At 44.8% G+C, this 18,236-nt stretch overlaps 3 protein-coding genes across 25 annotated transcripts in view; 1 reads left to right on the top strand and 2 right to left on the bottom strand.

Moving 5' to 3' along the window:
* Window positions 1-150: 150 nt before the first annotated feature.
* On the top strand, window positions 151-2,220 carry cln5 (CLN5 lysosomal BMP synthase). The gene is made up of 4 exons (XM_030342927.1): window positions 151-359; window positions 587-761; window positions 857-1,082; window positions 1,354-2,220. Exons 1-4 carry the CDS (start codon window positions 244-246, stop codon window positions 1,839-1,841), a joined length of 1,005 nt encoding a protein of 334 aa, XP_030198787.1. The 5' UTR covers window positions 151-243; the 3' UTR covers window positions 1,842-2,220.
* A 3,661-nt stretch (window positions 2,221-5,881) lies between these two features.
* On the bottom strand, window positions 5,882-10,404 carry fbxl3a (F-box and leucine-rich repeat protein 3a). 5 transcript variants are annotated; one of them, XM_030342926.1, is made up of 6 exons: window positions 10,308-10,404; window positions 10,089-10,191; window positions 9,262-9,643; window positions 8,259-8,381; window positions 7,685-7,856; window positions 5,882-7,264 (listed from the first exon to the last, which is right to left on the bottom strand). In XM_030342926.1, exons 3-6 carry the CDS (start codon window positions 9,640-9,642, stop codon window positions 6,624-6,626), a joined length of 1,317 nt encoding a protein of 438 aa, XP_030198786.1. In that variant the 5' UTR covers window position 9,643; window positions 10,089-10,191; window positions 10,308-10,404; the 3' UTR covers window positions 5,882-6,623. The 5 variants fall into 5 exon arrangements, with proteins under 5 accessions (XP_030198786.1, XP_030198785.1, XP_030198784.1 ...); XM_030342925.1 differs by having other exon boundaries at window positions 9,262-9,646; window positions 10,308-10,403; XM_030342924.1 differs by having other exon boundaries at window positions 9,262-9,646; window positions 10,089-10,216; window positions 10,308-10,373.
* A 2,474-nt stretch (window positions 10,405-12,878) lies between these two features.
* The window catches only part of mycbp2 (MYC binding protein 2), a 74,039-nt gene continuing 68,681 nt past the window's right edge, over window positions 12,879-18,236 (bottom strand). For all 19 annotated transcript variants that reach the window (XM_030342718.1, XM_030342720.1, XM_030342725.1 and 16 more), the window contains 7 exons: window positions 17,953-18,056; window positions 17,331-17,519; window positions 15,839-15,946; window positions 15,280-15,489; window positions 14,934-15,041; window positions 14,626-14,791; window positions 12,879-14,274 (listed from right to left, as the gene is read on the bottom strand). In XM_030342718.1, coding sequence (XP_030198578.1) covers window positions 14,159-14,274; window positions 14,626-14,791; window positions 14,934-15,041; window positions 15,280-15,489; window positions 15,839-15,946; window positions 17,331-17,519; window positions 17,953-18,056 — 1,001 coding nt within the window. In that variant the 3' untranslated portion in view covers window positions 12,879-14,158. The remainder of the gene's footprint in view (window positions 14,275-14,625; window positions 14,792-14,933; window positions 15,042-15,279; window positions 15,490-15,838; window positions 15,947-17,330; window positions 17,520-17,952; window positions 18,057-18,236) is intronic.

Raw genomic sequence — 18,236 nt, 5'->3', positions numbered from 1 at the left:
CAAGTATAGGCTACATTATATATTTATAATTTCTATTTTAAGACGAATATCCGTACTGGTTACCTGGTTAGTCTACGTCTATGTAATTAGTTAAGAACTTTTTAACCTCAACCGCATGACTGCCCATGATAAACAAGACCATGTGACCTGTACGTCACCGACTGTATACAGGGAAGTGGCGCTATGAGGACTTTCCGTCCAACTTTCTGAACATATTCGGTTCCTGTGTGCGTGAGTTCTGACATGAGATTTCTACTGACGCTTCTGTGTTTTACTCTGGATATGTTGTCGTGCCTCTATGTGAGGGCACATACCAGACCTCTCTCTCAACAGTCGTCGAGGTGGCCCGTCCCATACAGGTACAACGAACCTCTCTGACTCGGGATGGGGTCCCAGCTCAACCACAATCATGTGACTTTCCACTTTCATATAAACGTTGCTACACTTCAGATAGGCCTACATATTCTTGAAACTTGTTGGTGGTATTCCGATAGCATTTCCTGCATACGAGAGACAAAACTCAAATATTTACGAAAGCTTTTATATGGTTTTTTTAATGCTTGTATTACATGCAATTTTGTCAAAGGCGGGTTGATGAAAGGCCAGATGTGGATTCGTACTGCGAAGCCCTGTACCCATTTTGCCCTAATGGTGATCGAGATGGACGAATACCCTACATGAGGGACACTGATAGCATTTCAGTATATCGACTGCAAGCACCAGTATGGGAGTTCAAGTATGGAGATTTAATGGGCAAATTTGTAAGTAGAAAAAGTAAGTGGGATATATATGCTTAGCATCACAGAGTCATCATCATACATTGTATATTCATTGGTCTGTCTTTGTTATTATACAGCATATTATGCATGATGCCATCGGATTCAGCAGCGCTGAGACTGAGAGTAACTACACGATGGAGTGGTACGAGCTGTTCCAGCTGGGCAACTGCACTTTCCCTCACCTGAGAGCCAACGCCAGTGCTCCGTTTTGGTGCAACCAGGGTGCTGCGTGCTTCTTCGAGGGCGTAGATGATGTGCACTGGTCTCAAAATGGCACCCTGGAAAAAATTGGAGTCATCACTGGTAAGAAAAAAGTTTCAAAAATATCTTCGGCACACTATAAAGAATAGCTATTTATAGAAATGAAGGCTTCCATGGCAGTGTGCGATATGGTTATGCTGCTCTTGGCAAGGTTTCTCTTGAAAATCGGTTATAAATCTCATAGAGAGTCATTGAGAAATAAAGGTTAAATACATTTCAAAATACAAATAACCGAGTGGAAGCAAGCAGAAGCCACAGACCAGGAATAAGCGTGTCATTGTGGTGATCCCCCTGTGATCATGTCCTCCTCCAGGTGACATGTTTAATGACATGGCCCAGTGGGTGCAGGAGGATAACCAGACGGGAATCTACTACGAAACGTGGACGGTGCGCTCCGACCCGGGCCCGAACGCCACGGTGTGGTTCGAGTCCTTCGACTGCTCCCAGTTTGTCCACCGCACCTACAGGAAGCTGGCCGACCTCGGGGCCAAACTGTCCAGCAGCTCCCCGACCAAATACACCAAGGTCTACCTGTACAGTGGAGAGCCCACCTACCTTGGGAACGACAGCACCATATTCGGACAGCCCTCCATGAAAGACCTGGCAGCAGACATCCAGAAGTTCTACTACACCTTCAGGCCCCACCAGTCCTACGTAGACTTTGCCATTAGTTTAGTGGACATTTATGAGAAGGTGGTGGTGCACAAGAACTTCTACCTTTATTACAACTCTGAGTATTGGCATCTGCCGATGAAACCGCCCTATATGCAAATTGTTTACGAGGAGGTGCCCTTACCCTAATGTATGCTTATATTCTGTTTGCTCTCTATTTGCCTTAAGAATTTAATGCGAAGCCTGGTTAACTGGTTAAGATCAAACAACTGTAATTATTGGAGTGGTCTGATGTTTTCAGACTGTATTTTTCTGTAGGATTTAGTCAGATGACTGTATCGAAATTGTATATTGAAACATACATTTTTCCTCTCGATATTTTAACCTAATGGATGTATTACCTGCTGCCTCAACCACTGTGTTTTTAAGTCAATCTGTGTTACAAAGTGTTTTCCATAGTTGCTATTGTTGGTGCGGCCCAGATCCCCTTTAATGTATAAGATGACCTGTTATTTTCTAAAAATATCATTTTTCCACATGTGTAATAAAAAGGACATGTTCAGCAGTGTCTTGGTAGTAATTGAAGTCACTTGCTATTCGTGGCAAATTTATTCTAATGAAATTCTTGATCCCTAGCCAAGAACCAAGGCTGAAGAAGACCATGAATGATCTGCACTCAATTCCTCTAGAGATATAACCCCACCGTTTTGCAATGATTGGTTCTTTGGACTTAAAATGTATTTGATTAAATTAAGATTGACCAGTCAGTCTGAATGACTAATCCCAAAGTATACAATCCTTTTTACCAACTAATAGGTTTGGAAGCCCTGGTATTAATGTTAATTTGGTATTTCCGTATCAACAAGTAAAAGTTGTAAAGTTAACATATACATTCACAATTCTTTATTCCATGATCACCTGTCCATAACAATTGATTTAATCAATAAAGCAACCGGTAAAGCAAACTTGAAAAAACATTTGCCATACAGCACAAAAGTTAAAATAGCTGCTTGGTCAATACCAGTTAACTTTGATTTAATTTACTTCAGTTTAATTGGACTCAGGAGTGGCTAAATGATGAGAGGGGGCATCTCTGTTGCTATGCTAACCCAATTAAAGCCTTATTCTTTAGAAAAATTACATGCTTGATTAAGCAAAATACATTTGTTTAAACTATCGCTGCCTACATATCCAAAAGTGAAGAATGGATCCTCACGTTTGAGTTGGGTCCATTTTAACACTTATTCAACATGATCCAAGAATATTTAGGTCTAATTGTTCTAAATGGGGGGAACACGGAACACATCTGTTATGGATTACAATCAAAGTTTTAAAAATACAAACCATTAAACATTATCAAAAAATAAAATAGATAATCTACAGATTTAAACCTACTGAAAGAGGCGAAGCATTAAAAAGCTCTTCATATTGATTGTTTGCTGTACACATAACTGAAAGACCACCAGTTAAAATTACGAAAGCAGTATCCATTCATCAATAAATGACCTGCCTAATTAGCTCTAATGACAAGAACAACGGGAAGATTAAAATCCATCTAGCAAAAGGATACTTCTATAGAAATTACAAAAGCCAGTTGGTGATGGAAATTGGAAATCCTGACATAAAGAAACACATTTTCTATTGAATCAAACACATAGTATTTTATATACACTTCTCACTTCCTTAAGAGGAAAAAATACAATCGTTCGACTCATCTCATTTGCCAAACCTCTTTCCTTCTTCCTGAAACCAATGGATGCCTTTGACAGGAACCACAGCATGATGTCGCTCAGCACTTCAACCTCCTGTCCATGATGTTGATGTGCTGAGTGACTCAGAAAAGGCTGTCTCTTCCATCCCAAACCTATGCAGAGATGCCTACACCTTGGCAGGTATGAGGGCAGTTATCCAGAGAGAGAGCAGAGAGGGCTAAGTTCACAAATATGCAAATAGCATATACAGTATATACAGGTGCTGGTCATATTATTAGAATATCATGAAAAAGTTGATTTATTTCATTAATTCCATTTAGAGAGTCAAACCTGTAGAATGTATACATTCATTCCAAACAGACTGATACATTATAAGTGTTTTTTGCCAAAAAGAAGATGATTATAGCTGACAACCAATGAAAACCCTAAATTCAACATCTCAGAAAATTAGAATATGGTGAAAAGGTCAGATATTGAAGACACCTGGTGCCACACTCTAATAAGCTAACTAACTCAAAACACCTGGAAAAGCCTTTAAATGGTCTCTCGTTTTGATTCTGTACGACACACAATCATGGGGAAGACTGCTGACTTGACAACTGTCCAAAAGATGACCATTGATACTTTAAAGATGGAGGGCAAGACACAAAAGGTCATTGCCAAAGAGGTTGGATGTTCCCAGAGCTCTGTGTCCAAGCACATTAATAGAGAGGCGAAGGGAAGAAAAAGATGTGGTAGAAAAGAGTGTACAAGCAAGAGGGATAAACGCGCCCTGGAGAGGATTGTCAAACAAAACCGATTCAAAAATGTGGGGGAGATCCACAAAGAGTGGACTGTAGCTGGAGTCAGTGCTTCCAGAAGCACCACACACCGACGTATGCAAGATATGGGCTTCAGCTGTCGCATTCCTCGTGTAAAGCCACTCTTGAATAAGAGACAACGTCAAAAGCGTCTCGCCTGGGCTCAAGACAAAAAGGACTGGACTGCTGCTGAGTGGTCCAAAGTTATGTTTTCAGATGAAAGTAAATTTTGTATGTCCTTTGGAAATCAAGGTCCCAGAGTCTGGAGGAAGACAGGAGAGGCACAGAATCCACGTTGCCTGAAGTCCAGTGTAAAATTTCCACAGTCAGTAATGGTCTGGGGTGCCATGTCATCTGCTGCTGTTGGTCCACTGTGTTTCCTGAAGACCAGGGTCAATGCAGCAGTCTACCAGGAAGTTTTAGAACACTTTATGCTGCCTGCCGCGGACCAACTTTATGGAGGTGACGATTTCATTTTCCAACATGACTTGGCACCTGCACACAGTGCCAAATCTACCAGTACCTGGTTTAAGGACCATGGTATCCCTCTTCTTGATTGGCCTGCAAACTCACCTGACCTTAACCCCATAGAAAACCTATGGGGTATTGTGAAGCGGAAGATGCGAGATGCCAGACCCAACAATGCTGAAGAGCTGAAGGCCACTATTAAAGCAACCTGGGCTCTCATAACACCTGAGGAGTGCAACAGACTGGTCGACTCCATGCCACGCCGTATTGCTGCAGCAATTCAGGCAAAAGGAGCTGCAACTAAGTATTGATTGCCATACATGCTGAAACTTTCCATGTTCATACTTTTCAGTTGGCCCACATTTCTAAAAAATCATTTTTTGTACTAGTCGTAACTAATATTCTAATTTTCTGAGATACTGAATTTGGGATTTTCAGTAATTGTCAGTACTAATCATCCAAATTAAAAGAAATAAACATTTCAAATATATCACTCTGTGTGTAATGAATTGATATAATATGTAAGTTTCACGTTCTGAATATAATTACTGAAATAAATCAACTTTTTCATGATATTCTAATAATTTGACCAGCACCTGTATATATAAATATGTCCATATATGCCTCCACAGACCTGAGAGTCGGATAGATTATCAGTGCACTCCCAGTGTACACTATTGATGTGGAGGCTATTTTTAAGCTGCCTCCAAACTCTCAATTTATATTTTATAAATTCTGTTAATTCTGTAAATATTGCCCTTCCTCAAACCCATGTTTTGCTTTAAAGCTATCGTTTTACAATATTTGGTTTTAGTGTAAGGTGCTTAGTAGAACTAGAAATGTAGAGGAGAACATCCATTGCAACAGGAGAGCCTTCTACACTGTGTACACCTTCATTTTACACAGAGGCCTGGATACAGCCTCTCCTATCATCTCACAGCCCTTCCCCAAAGACACTTCGGGATACTGCAAACACATGAAATATTTGTAGGATACCTGGAGGACATCAATGGTCATAACATATACTTTGATTCAGTAAGCATGCTTTAGCTTCCCCCGTATATATACTGTTCCGCCATACTTAATTGAATTACATTTGAGCCAACTTTGAAGTGCAATTTTGCTGATCATAAGCTTATATTCCTGAATGTAATACTTTGTTAGATATTGATAAAGTCATCTTAAAAGTGCTTATCATATTTATATAACTGAAAATGTAATTGTTGGACACCCCAGGGGAGCCACGAAATGTGTAATGATATGTTGATAATAATAATTCATATTATTGACAATCTGGGAAGTGTTTTGATGGTTATCAGTAAACACTGACCAGTTTATCTTTTTAAATACCATGTTGCAATGCTAAAATGTATATTGTTTTTTGTTCTATTAGTGGTAAATAAGATAATGTAAGCATTCTATTTTTGAAAATCGAATGGCTTGAAGAACAATTGACCTGTAAGAATCCATATGACTTCCATTACCTTTGACCGGCCAGATAAGCCTATGGTGGTGTTGGAATAGTAGTGAAAAACAATCAAAATAATCTCTTAAATATATACAGCCACTGACGTCCAAATGGCCGTGTCAATACGGATTATAAGTAGCACGCTACAAATTCATTGTAGCTCAAATGTGCACAGTCATAAAAAACATCTGTTTAGGTACAATTATCTGCCTGTTGAAGTGTGAGATGAATGTCCAAAGTAAAGCATCCTGGGCCTGAATTCCTCCCATGAAGGAGGACCCCCTTCTGGACCTTCTGGTGTGCAGCTCGAGCTCTAGACAGTATTCCTCTGGTTGGCGTATAATGTGTCTGTCTCTTTTCAGTTCACATCCTAGCCCACAGCCTTCCCTCTACAAGGGAAAAGATGGTCAGGGGAGTCCGCTACAGAACCTCGGACGGGCTCTGTGCTACACGGGACCCATCAAGCCAACGCCCCTCCAAGTCCCTCTGATCACACCCCGTTCCAAAGTCTGTGGCCTGGCCTTTACCAGGTGGGCATCATGTCCGGGAACCAGACCCTGCCCAGGTGCTTGGACACCTCCCAGTGGATGTCGTCCAGGGTGTACTTCTGATCGGGTATCAGCACCTCCTCCATGATGGACAGCTGGGACAGGCGGCCGCCGCACATCTTGACAAACTCCACGAAGGCGCTGCACGTCACCTCGCACTCGCCCAGGCCGAGGGCCGACAGCTGCGTGCAGTGCCGGGCGATGCGGATCAGCTCCTCGTCCAGGGGCCGCAGGCCGTTGGCGCACACCACCAGCTCCACCAGGCGGGGGCAGTGCAGGCCCACGCGGCCCAGCACGTCCTTGCTGACCGAGCGGCCGAAGTACAGGTGCGTGACGGGCGTCTCCTCGCAGAAGAAGGGGCCGAACTCGTCCTCGTACAGGAAGAAGTACATGACCAGGTTGAACTTGGGCGAGTGGCGCACCATGGCCTCCCAGCTGCTCTTCTTGATGGCGTGGAAGTGCTGGCCGGGGGTGTCGCTGACCACGTCGATGCGCAGGTGCTCCAGGTGCACGTGCTTCTCCGAGGAGAGGGCCAGCAGCAGCTCGTCGCTCAGGAGGTGGTAGTTCAGCGCCAGCTCCCGCAGCCCGTGGCACTGGTCTGCCACGCACAGGATGCCTGCAGTGCACCGAGGTACAGGCCATGGTGAGTCAATACAATTGTTCTGCAGCTGTGGAGGTTATCAGACATTGAGCTAAATGTGTAAAGGTTGATAGCTTCTCGTTTCCTGTGCAGAAGCAGTCCCCCTGGGTCTGACACGCAAGCGGACCATGACTGAGTTAACGGGCATCCCTCCAGCCAGTTATTTAAACGGTTCCAAGAAGTTGTATGCGTTTGCAAGTATGCCAGATGAAAACAAATCTTTCTCTTTCTTAATCCCTGGAGAAAATCACAGCCTTGAAATGGATCAATACATGGAATAAGCTGTTCTTTTTACAGAATTACAGGCTCAATGTAAATGGTGACTCAAGAATCAGACTCACTAATCAAAGTCTCTCCTGAGGCCGACTGAGGTAACGCTGTGGCCCCTTCGCATACCTGCTGGCGAGACGTGGGGGCAGCTGCTCATCTTCAACAGCTTCAGGGTGTCGCTGTTGTTGGCCACCAGCACCTTCAGAGACGGGTCGTCCACCGGTGTGTCGTCGATCTTCAGAGAGGACAGCGACTTGGAGTTGACAAACACCACGGTCAGCGCTGAGATGAAGTGGGACTGTGTGAGGGGGATAGAATACACTGCTCTGTTAGAATGAGCCTCATACCACTAGCATGTGCAATACTCACCCTAGAAAGTACTCAAGAAAACCTTACCGATTGAAAGTTGGACAATAGATAAGAAACGTTGATGTCAGAGCAGCAACAGTACAGTAAAATAATAACGAATGGATACAAATTCGTAATATTATGCAAATAACTAAAACAAAAATAGAGCTTTAAAAGTGAGTATTTTTTTAATATATATGTACAGAATGTACATGTAAACATGGGTGCTGTGCTTAAGGGTTAGGGTCAACATTGTTTGCATTCACATAACATTGCATTCACACAACATTCATACAATCTCCCTCTTGTCCATTGGCTGTAGTCATATTGCAGGTAGCATCATAACGTATACCTTGGGCAGTTCCATGAAACTAGGCCTTGCTGTGGATATCAGCCCCAGGGTTTTCAGAGAACAATTCACCAGCTGAGAAAGAATGGCACACGCTGCCTCGGCTGACTCTGTGCTACTGTCAACCTGGAGAAAAGAGAGGGCAAACGAGAGGAGTGAAATTGGTCTCATCTCATCATCTCATTTTCTTCCGCATATCCGGGGTCGGGTCGCGGGGGGAGCAGCTCAAGCAGGGGGCCCCAGACTTCCCTTTCCCGGGCCACATTGACCAACTCTGACGGGGGGATCCCGAGGCGTTCCCAGGCCAGTGTTGAGATATAATCTCTCCACCTAGTCCTGGGTCTTCCCCGAGGTCTCCTCCCCACTGGACGTGCCTGAAACACCTCCCAAGGAAGGCGCCCAGTGGGCATCCTTACCAAATGCCCGAACCACCTCAGCTGACTCCTTTCTAAGTAAAGGAGCAGCGGCTCTAATCCAAGTTCCTCACGGATGGCTGAGCTTCTCACCCTATCCCTAAGGGAGACGCCAGCCACCCTTCTGAGAAAACTCATCTCGGCCGCTTGTACCCGCGATCTCGTCCTTTCGGTCATCACCAAGCCCTCATGACCATAGGTGAGGATAGGAACGAAGATCGACCGGTAGATCGAGAGCTTTGCCTTGCGGCTCAGCTCTCTTTTCGTTACAACGGTGCGGTAAAGCGAACGCAATACCGCCCCCGCTGCTCCGATTCTCCGGCCAATCTCACGTTCCATAGTACCCTCACTCGCGAACAAGACCCCGAGATACTTGAACTCCTTCACTTGGGCTAAGGACTCATTTCCTACCCGGAGTAAGCAATCCATCGGTTTCCTGCTAAGAGTCATGGCCTCAGATTTAGCGGTGCTGATCCTCATCCCAGCCGCTTCACACTCGGCCGCCAGCCGATCCAGTGAAATTGGTAATGATTCAAAATACATTATCCCTTATTTTGAATCAATGCTGGGACTAATGTCTAAAAGCACATTACCTTGAAGCTGACATACTGTAAATGGTTGGAATGCCGTGTGATGATCTGCTTGATGAGGTCCGGATGAGTGGCCTTCAGATAGGAGCTCGTAGGCTGGTTGAGCTCAAACTCAAAGTATCTCCACAGCTCCGGCATGTGGAAGGCCTCGTTCCATCCGCGGCACACCTGTGAGGCGAGGGCTCTGTCCAGCAGCGGGAGGTACTGGAAGATGTGGAGCACGATTTCTTGAGGTAGCCGTGTCCAGTCACAACCGAGGTCACACTGCACGTCCTCCTCATCTGGTTCCTCACTCAGCTGCTTCCGGACCTTTTTGCAAACCTCCGGTGGGCTTTCATGAGATGTGCTGTTGCTTTCCTCCTTGTCTCCTTTCACCCTCTTCATCCTGCTACACAGATTTTTACATGCGCCGTCCATCAGTAAAGACAGGACACATAGCCCTCAATTGCCTGATAAAAGAATTAAGAAAACAACTGACTTTTATCAACAAAAAAAAAATAGCATAAGAGGAGAGTAAAGGATATCCTATATTCATTCATATGGCTACTTTCAACATGATTAGGATTGCGTAGCTGGAGACTTATTGAAAATTGTTAATTGTTTTGTATACGTAGCGATGTATGCACTTGTATTTAATCGAGGTGGACGGCTGTGTGTCCCCTGCTCTGGCTGCTAACGCAACACAACATGAACACAACATAACATGATCACAACGTCAGACAGACATGGTGTATAGCAGTTTAGCTCGACAACCCGTTTGTTCAACTGATATTGCCTTAATGCAGCCTTTTTCAATCAAGGTAAAATATGTCACCTGTTTTGAGTCCTACCTTGTTGTGTTGACACTGAACTAGCCGACTTGCTAGCTGTTTGCAGTAGAAAGAAAATCGGATCCCGTACTTGTATGTTCAACCCGGCCCCGCGCTTGAAAAACTCATTCACACCAAACAAAGATATCCTATCAGTCAAAAATAACAACCAAGTCAGACACTGAAGAGTCTTATGAAAATATGACCCGCTGAATGTATTGACAGGCGCTGACCTAATACCTTTGTCTCCCCCGTCCCTGAAATGGCGATGTGTTGTTGTGACAGGAGGAGTGCATTATGGGAGGAATAGGGGGAAATGGCTGTGGCCAGAGCGCGTTACAGCATGCACACCATGCATAAACAATACACGCCCACCAGGTTAGTCAAACCCTACATACAGAGACCACAAACAGCCAAGGCATCACTTCATCGATGGCATTTCAGAAACAAATACACCGAAAAACCATGCATTACAAAAACCTATACATCCATGACAGAAACCATGCATACTATTACACCTATGGTCCAGTGTGTACAATTTAGTAGCATGTATTAGAGGGAGCATGGCTCCTTTTGCATGAATTACTGCATCAATGTGGAGTGGCATGGAGTCGATCAGCCTTTGGTCATGCTGAGGGGCTATGGAAGCCCAGGTTGCATCGATAGCGGCCTTCAGCTCGCCTGCATCGCAAAATTCCAACATGGCTCTCATCGTCTTCTTGACAATACCCCATACATTTTCTATGGGGTTCAGATCAGGCGAGTTTGCTGGCCAATCAAGCACAGTAATCCTATTGTCATTAAACAAGGTATTACTACTTTTGGCAGTGCGGGTAGGTGCAACGTCCTGCTCAAAAAGAAATCAGCATCTCCATAATGCTTGTCAGCAGAAGGCAGCAAGTGCTCAAAAACGTCCTGGTAGACGGCTGCATTGAGTTGCAGCCGTCTTCTGGTGTTGGTCCATTGAGTGGACCAACACCAGAAGATGATGGCTCCCCAAATCTTCACAGACTGTTGAAACTTCACAGTGGACTTCAAGCAACTTGGATTCTGTGCATCTCAATTATATTCTTCCAGACACTGGGACCTTGATTTCCAAATAAAAATGAGTAACAGACCACTGAGCAACAGACCAGTTCTCTTGCCCTAGGTATGGCGATAGTTGTATTAGCCCATGTCCTGGATACGTCGGTGCCTGGTGGCTCTTGATGCACTTCCTCCTGCCTCAGTCCACTCTTTATGAAGCTCCCACACATTGTTGAATGGCCTTTACTTGACAATCCTCTCAGGGCAACGGTTATCCCGATTGCTTGTGCACCGTTTTCTACCACACTTGATTCAATATAATTAAAATCAGGGCTGGAGAAACGTTTAGGGTTGCTTTACATTTATACAGAGAACAAACAACTCCATACTATCAGCAGGCCAGTGAACAATTGACAAGTACAAGGTTTATTTGATTACCCTTGGTGTTGCAATTATTGGGAAATCTAAGTGGAATGTTAATTAAAAAGGACATCTTTCATTCAAAGTTTGATGTCAATGTACTTGGAAAGAGAAAGAATCTTTAAAGTAGCAGTAAAATGCATTTTCAAGATATGCATTTTCCTTATTTGGTAGACTAGTGAAATCCTTTTGGCAAAGTTTGACAACATGGTGGCCAGCAAGGATAAGATAAGTCATTGCCCACGACAGAAGTCATGGACTTCCTCTAGAGGGCGCTGTAAGCATCTGTGCGATGCAGGGCCACTAGTACACGCCCAGTGCAGCGCACACTAGTAGCGCCTTGGTTTATTTACGTTCAATAATACTATAATATCACCCGCTTCGAGCGTTATCCCTCAATTGAATGGACATTATCAGTGGGCATCAGCCTCATAGCTGTGGGCCAGTAGGTGCCTATTTAGCGGCAGTAATTAACCTTCTCGCCCTCTACATAATTACTGGCAAACACATCCTTGACACATAATTAATAGGTGAGTAGTTTCTGAGTACGTAACTGATTTATTCGGAAACTAAAAATCAACCTTGGCGCAATTCAAATGTATGTCCTTTTGCAAAACGGAAATGCGCTGTCATGCAGTCCCATTCAGTTCCGTGATTAGTTATTATTTTATTGACACAGACAGGTTTACATTTATAGAACTAAATGCAATTCTTAAATCGATCAAAGAACCGTGATACTTTTCTACTCGATGCTGTCATAGCCGATTACATCCTTTTAGAAGGTACTGGCACCTTACACAATACAGACACAATGCTGAAAAGAGAGGGGTCAGGTTATTCAGTTGGTTGCAATTTGCAACCTCCAAGCTAGTTGCCGTCTATGGTTGCCGCCTTTACTGTGCGTTCACACCAAACGCGACATTTTTCGCCCGTTCGCGTTGTCGCCGAAGTTTTGTCGCGCCACAAATCATAAACTGTCGCTGTGCAAGTTTTGGGCGAATTTGTCGCGCCACAACTTTTGCACCACCATTGCATGTCTTTACCTTTTGTGGAAGAGAGAGAGACGTCGGAGAACCCGACGCAGTCTATTCATAATATTGTAATGACCACGGAAGAGGCAGTGACAAATAAAAAAAAAACGCCCGATACGCGTCTCTACGTTCACTTTGCATGGGATCTTGTCGCCCCGTCGCGTTTGGTGTGAACGCACAGTTAGAGTTATTATCTATGCCCACTTTCTAATTAGGAAGAGTGGTTTTGCACACTGCAAATAGCACATTTTTAATTAGTCCCTTTGTGTTTAAAGTGTATTTAAATGGTCAACACTTCTGTTAGTCATTAAGAAATCACACAATGTTGTCTGCGAAACAGATAACCTGGTTTATTACCATTCAACTCCATCCACCACAGATATTACAGAGCAGATTCACAAGTATTATGCTTTTTTAATATATATTTATATATATATATAACAGCAGCTGTTTTTGTCACTCTTCCTCTGACCCACACACCATATCTCCTTCTCGGGAATAACATTAGAGATTAATTGTAATAGTTGGTGCAATTAACTGGCCTCAAACTGTGCAGTGATCACTCCTTGAAAATTGACTCCTGGTCAAGTTTGGATACAACTGTGCTATAGATGAAAATGGCTTCCATGTCCCAGATCTATAACTTTATTTCTCTTTTCTTTTTTGCATTTCCAGAAAAAAACATAAGTGACAGTTTAAAGGGGATGAAACACAACTGTGTCTACTGTATAAAAATGTACAGTGGCCTTTATTGACATACATTCCATAGGTATAACAGCTGCAGAAGAGGAGGCACACCCAGTATTGCACTTCATTAAAAGTTCTGGCTCAAAACATAACCCAGAATATCAAACAAAACTGAAGTGGAGAGTAGCAATTTCGGAATACAGCTATTTTGGATACTATCATTATATACAAGATTAGATAAATCGTACACTATTTTCCTCCCAGACTTGACATTCTTACAGTCTTATTCACCCACACGTCTTTTTTTTGTCCGTCAACCCATGATGCACTTGACAGGGGACAATACTGTACAGGATTACGAAAAAAGTCAGTTTACATACAACAAAATCTTTTAATTCATATTTAGGAAGCTGTAAATACGGCCCATGTTTTTTTTTCTTCTAACCACGTCCCTCCACGGTTGCCTTATGCAAATGTATTTTATATCCCATGTTTAATCGTCACTATATTGTTACACTTCATTGATCGGGTGGTGTGCGACGCCTATGGAAGCCGAGGGGAGAACAACGGCCGCATGCAAAACACGTCACAAGTATTCTTTTAATTCATATACATATTTTTTTAAACATAACTGTTTTCATTTTTTCCATTAAGTTTACCGCGATTCCCGAGAGCTGACCCTTGAGTATGTCTTTGTAGCAGAACTCTGGCACTCTCGTTTATAGTCCAGCGAACAGAAAGCTTGACCAGCAGGTGTGGGGGGGGGGTGGGGGGGGGATGTGTGTGGGGGAAATGGGGGGGGCCTCCAGTGTGGCTCGCACACAGCATGAGGAGCCATCGTCCAGGGCTGAGCGTCCACAGCAGCGACAGCCAGGAATCACAGTAGATCAACAAGCCTTTTTCAGTACGGGTCTCTCTCACGGTGGCCTAGAAGGTATGGGCGTTCCGACACACGCCGCAGCCCAGGGCAAACTCCTCTCCCGTGGGCGGGTGCACCACGTGCAGAGGGCATTCAGTCCCCTCCAGCTGCTTCCCCTTAGGACCTGCGAGGGCAAGGGGCCACAACACACCGACTCTTAGTGCCTTACCAATAAGCATTCGCATCAGGAGATCGCTAGCCAAAGGCAACTGTGCCGTTGTTACCTTCAGTATTTGACCATTTACCATAATACAGTAGTGTACTTATGAGGCTATCGCTGTGAGGAGAATGCACCTTATTGTAGCCATAGCTACGGTATGTTCACATGATAAGGCAACTGTTCCGTTGTTAACTTCAGTATTGTATATTGTATAGTATACGGTAGTGTTCTTATGAGGCTATCGCTGTGAGGAGAATGCACCTTATTGTAGCCATAGCTGCAGTATGTGCACATGATAAGGACGGACAGTGGTACCTGCAGGACAGTGGGGCAGCTCCTCCTTCGGGACGCTGGTCATCCTCTGGAAGTCGTCGTGGCAGGCGTTACAGAAGTGCGTCGTGCCGAAGCAGAAGAAGACCGCCACCGAGCAGCAGTACCGGCACTTATACTCCAGGAAGTCTGTGCCGTGCTTGGAACACATCTGGGGAGGAAATGTAGAACACGTTTGTTAAAAAGGGAGGAAGACACAGAGGTCCGAGCTAGAAATACAAAACAGTCAGGGAACCGACTGGGATTTGAACCCTGGCGCCCCCCACAGGCTGTCAAACCCTCTCCGTGCCCACCTGAGCTCTGGAGACATCAGAACATGCCCCGCAGATCAGCTCGCTGGGATCGTAGTCATCCCCCTGGCCGGCCTCCGCGTCGCATCGTGCCTCTCCCCCAAAGTAGGCCTGCGGTAAGGGGACAAGTAGGGGTTAAAACCATCCAACACTGGAGCCGGGTATGCATGAGAAAGGGACCCTATTTTATTTGAGTTTATTGGTCCCTATAGTGACATCACAGGGGGGCGTTTCCAACCAGAGGTATGATGCACAGATCAGCTATACCAGTTGCCATGTCTTGTATATGACTCATCACCATGACACCCGGTGTTAAAACAGGAGGCCTTTAGGCGAGTAGCCCGTGTACCTTTTTGCACTTGAAGCAGACGTAGTAGGCGTATCGGTTCATGGCGAAGCCGGCGGGGTCGTTGTGGAAGCGGGCCCCCGGCGTGGTGATGGCCTCGCTCTTGTGGAGGCCCTCGTACTCCAGCCTCATCAGGGCTTTCCTCCTCACGTCCTCGTACAGCTCCCTGATGGGGTCCAGCAGGTCCTTGATCACCGAGTGGTTGATTTTGTTCTGAACAAAGAAAACAAACAGAAAAACTAAGTTCCTTGACAACATATATTTTTGCGTGATTAAAATTCTAATGCTAGACTAAAGCAATAACAACACTAAATTGAGACGTCCAAAAAATAAAAGACCCACTACATTGCTGTGTCTGATACAGTTAACAAAAGAAAAAAAGCTCAGTTGCCCTCTGCCATCACTGCCGCCGACAAACCAACTTCCAGTCCCATGAGCTGTTGTGTGTATTCATTTCATAGGCGTTCTGTATTCTGTGCTTCACTGTGGTTCTATGGGATGCACGGTGTTGGCGATTCATTTCCTCTCTGGAGGACAATAAGTATCAGAGGGTGTTCAGTACCTTGCAGATGGGACACGACATGAAGCCAAACGTGATGCGGGGTCCCAGCCAGCGGTTCTCAAGCACCCGTCTGGTGCACTGCAGGTGGAACACATGACTGCAGTCCAGCTGGGGAGGCAGAACAGAGGGACCCATTAGCCACTCTGAAGGACACACAGTGAACCATTAAGAGGCGGGGGGGCTGGTACCTTGGGATTTTGTTTACTAACAGGTGGAGAACATTTTTCAGGGCGAAATCCGTTCAAAGATTGATTTTCATGCAGGGTGGTCATGCCATAATCTTCCAACATAAATCAGCAGAAGTGCAATAGAGACAGAATCAATATCCATCAAGTGATTGTGTTGGATCTTACCCATGTGTATCTTAGAACCTCTTATCTAATAGGAATTCGTATTTATTTTAATTTTTTAAGTCTTAGTAGTCGTTTGTTGTTGTAAGAAATGTCATAGTAATCTTAATAAAATCGAAAAAGAATGGTCAAATCTTATTTTTTCTTTTAAATTATTTAAAGGGGACATATTATGAAAACCACACTTCCTGGGTTTTGGGGTGTTGTTTTGGGTCTCTGGTGCTCCTACACGCATGCAAACTTTGAAAAAAGTCTGTACATGATTTTTTCGGGGAGATATACTTTTCTGAAAGTACCTCGCCTACAGTTACCAAACGAGCGAGTCAGTTTCGGCGCCCCCTCCTATGTAGGAAGGGGGCACGTTGAATACTACCTCTCCCTCTTCTCCCCTCCAATCAGAGCATAGCTACGACCAGCGGACGAGCAGCTCCGGCGGGGGGTACTCGGCGGCAGCTCAGCTCCGGGAGTACAATCCCTTTCTCCTCCATGTCTCCTCCTCCGGACTGCCGCTGAAGCTTCGGCGGCAGTCCGGCAGAGAAAGGGATTGTCCTCCCGGAGCCGAGCTGCCGGACTGCCGCAGAGCTACCCCCCCACCGGACTACTCCGTGAGTTCAGCTCATGATTCATAATATCATCCCAGGCGCCCAGCTTTTGGCCATGCAATTAGATATATTATATAAATACCCATACATAAAATTATTATATTATATAGATATAGAGCTCCAAGAGTCCGCAAACGGCAACAATCCCTTCTCCTCCATGCTGTGGTTCAGTCTGACAGCTCATTGATCATCGGTAGGTGAGATAAAAATGCTATTTCCAGTTTTCTGGAACTCAAATACTAATATTGACTTGTTCGGAAAACACCATAGAATGTCTCCTTCAAAAATAACATCTGCAGAGTGAATGCCCTGTGCCTCTATTGTTCATACACAAATATGTAATCTAACACAATATTTAATCCCACCCCCCAATAATGAAGTGGTCAAAATCAGAATACATATCGGCCCTCAAAAATACGAAGAATCACAAAACATATTGGCTCTCAAAAGCGGTTTTGAATATAAATCGTATCTGGACCCCCAATCTGCTGATTCCCGCCCCTGACGTCTAGTTCCCGGGAGGGGGGGGCGTGGGCCTACCTGCACGGCGGGGGCTGCAGACAGTGCCTCGGTGAAGCAGATCATGCACATGTCGTCTGCGTCCTGCTTCAGGCAGCCCGTGCTCTTGTCACAGCCGTGCAGACACGGCAGACACTTGTCCTCGTTCTTCACGCCGCCACAGGGGTGGCCGCACCCGTGGGTCTTGCAGCAAGCCAGCTTGGCGTACTCCTGCAAGGAGAGGCAGGGGGAGCATGGGTTAAAGACCACAGGAGAAAGATCATGGGGTCAAATATATAGTCGCACAATAAGGCCATGCAACGTTAACGCCTTGTGTAACGGATTCACTGCTACACTTTCATCGTGCAATCAACAAATGATAATATTCCAAAATATATATTTGCCTCCTTTTCATCCAGGGCCGAACATGTGACGAGTTTAACAGCGGCAGCTGTGAGCCAAGTAGCATTCGTCTACATGCGTAAAACATGTATGGCCAAAAGTACATAGAATAAAACACAGTCATCACCTACTCCTGCTAGTTGGTTTTAAATGCAACGGGGACAAATAACCAAGTCCTTCCCTTTAATGTGTATAAAATATACGTGGCCGCGCTGGCCATTTGTTATTCATTATAAATGTTTGAAATGAGAACAGTGGGTACCTGGCAGTCTGGGTCCGCACAGACGCTGCCTACTGCAGACAGCTCCGTCCCGCTCCTCGTACCGCAGAACCTACAGGCGTCTGAGCTGCTGGATGCTGGTTTACCTGCAAACACACGCACAAACACACACACACGCACAAACACACAAGCACAAACACGCACACAAACAAGCAGAGTGATGAAAGCTTGTCAGACAACATAACATTAACAAAGTTGAATCCCATGTTCTCCAAAAGACTTTCCAAAATGTGTTACAATTGCAGTTCAGCTTTTGTCCTAATAAA

Source organism: Gadus morhua, chromosome 20 (assembly GCF_902167405.1).
Source record: "Gadus morhua chromosome 20, gadMor3.0, whole genome shotgun sequence".
Lineage (NCBI taxonomy): Eukaryota > Metazoa > Chordata > Actinopteri > Gadiformes > Gadidae > Gadus > Gadus morhua.
The sequence above is the reverse complement of the archived record's forward strand: the minus strand, read 5'-3'. Positions and strand labels throughout refer to the sequence as shown.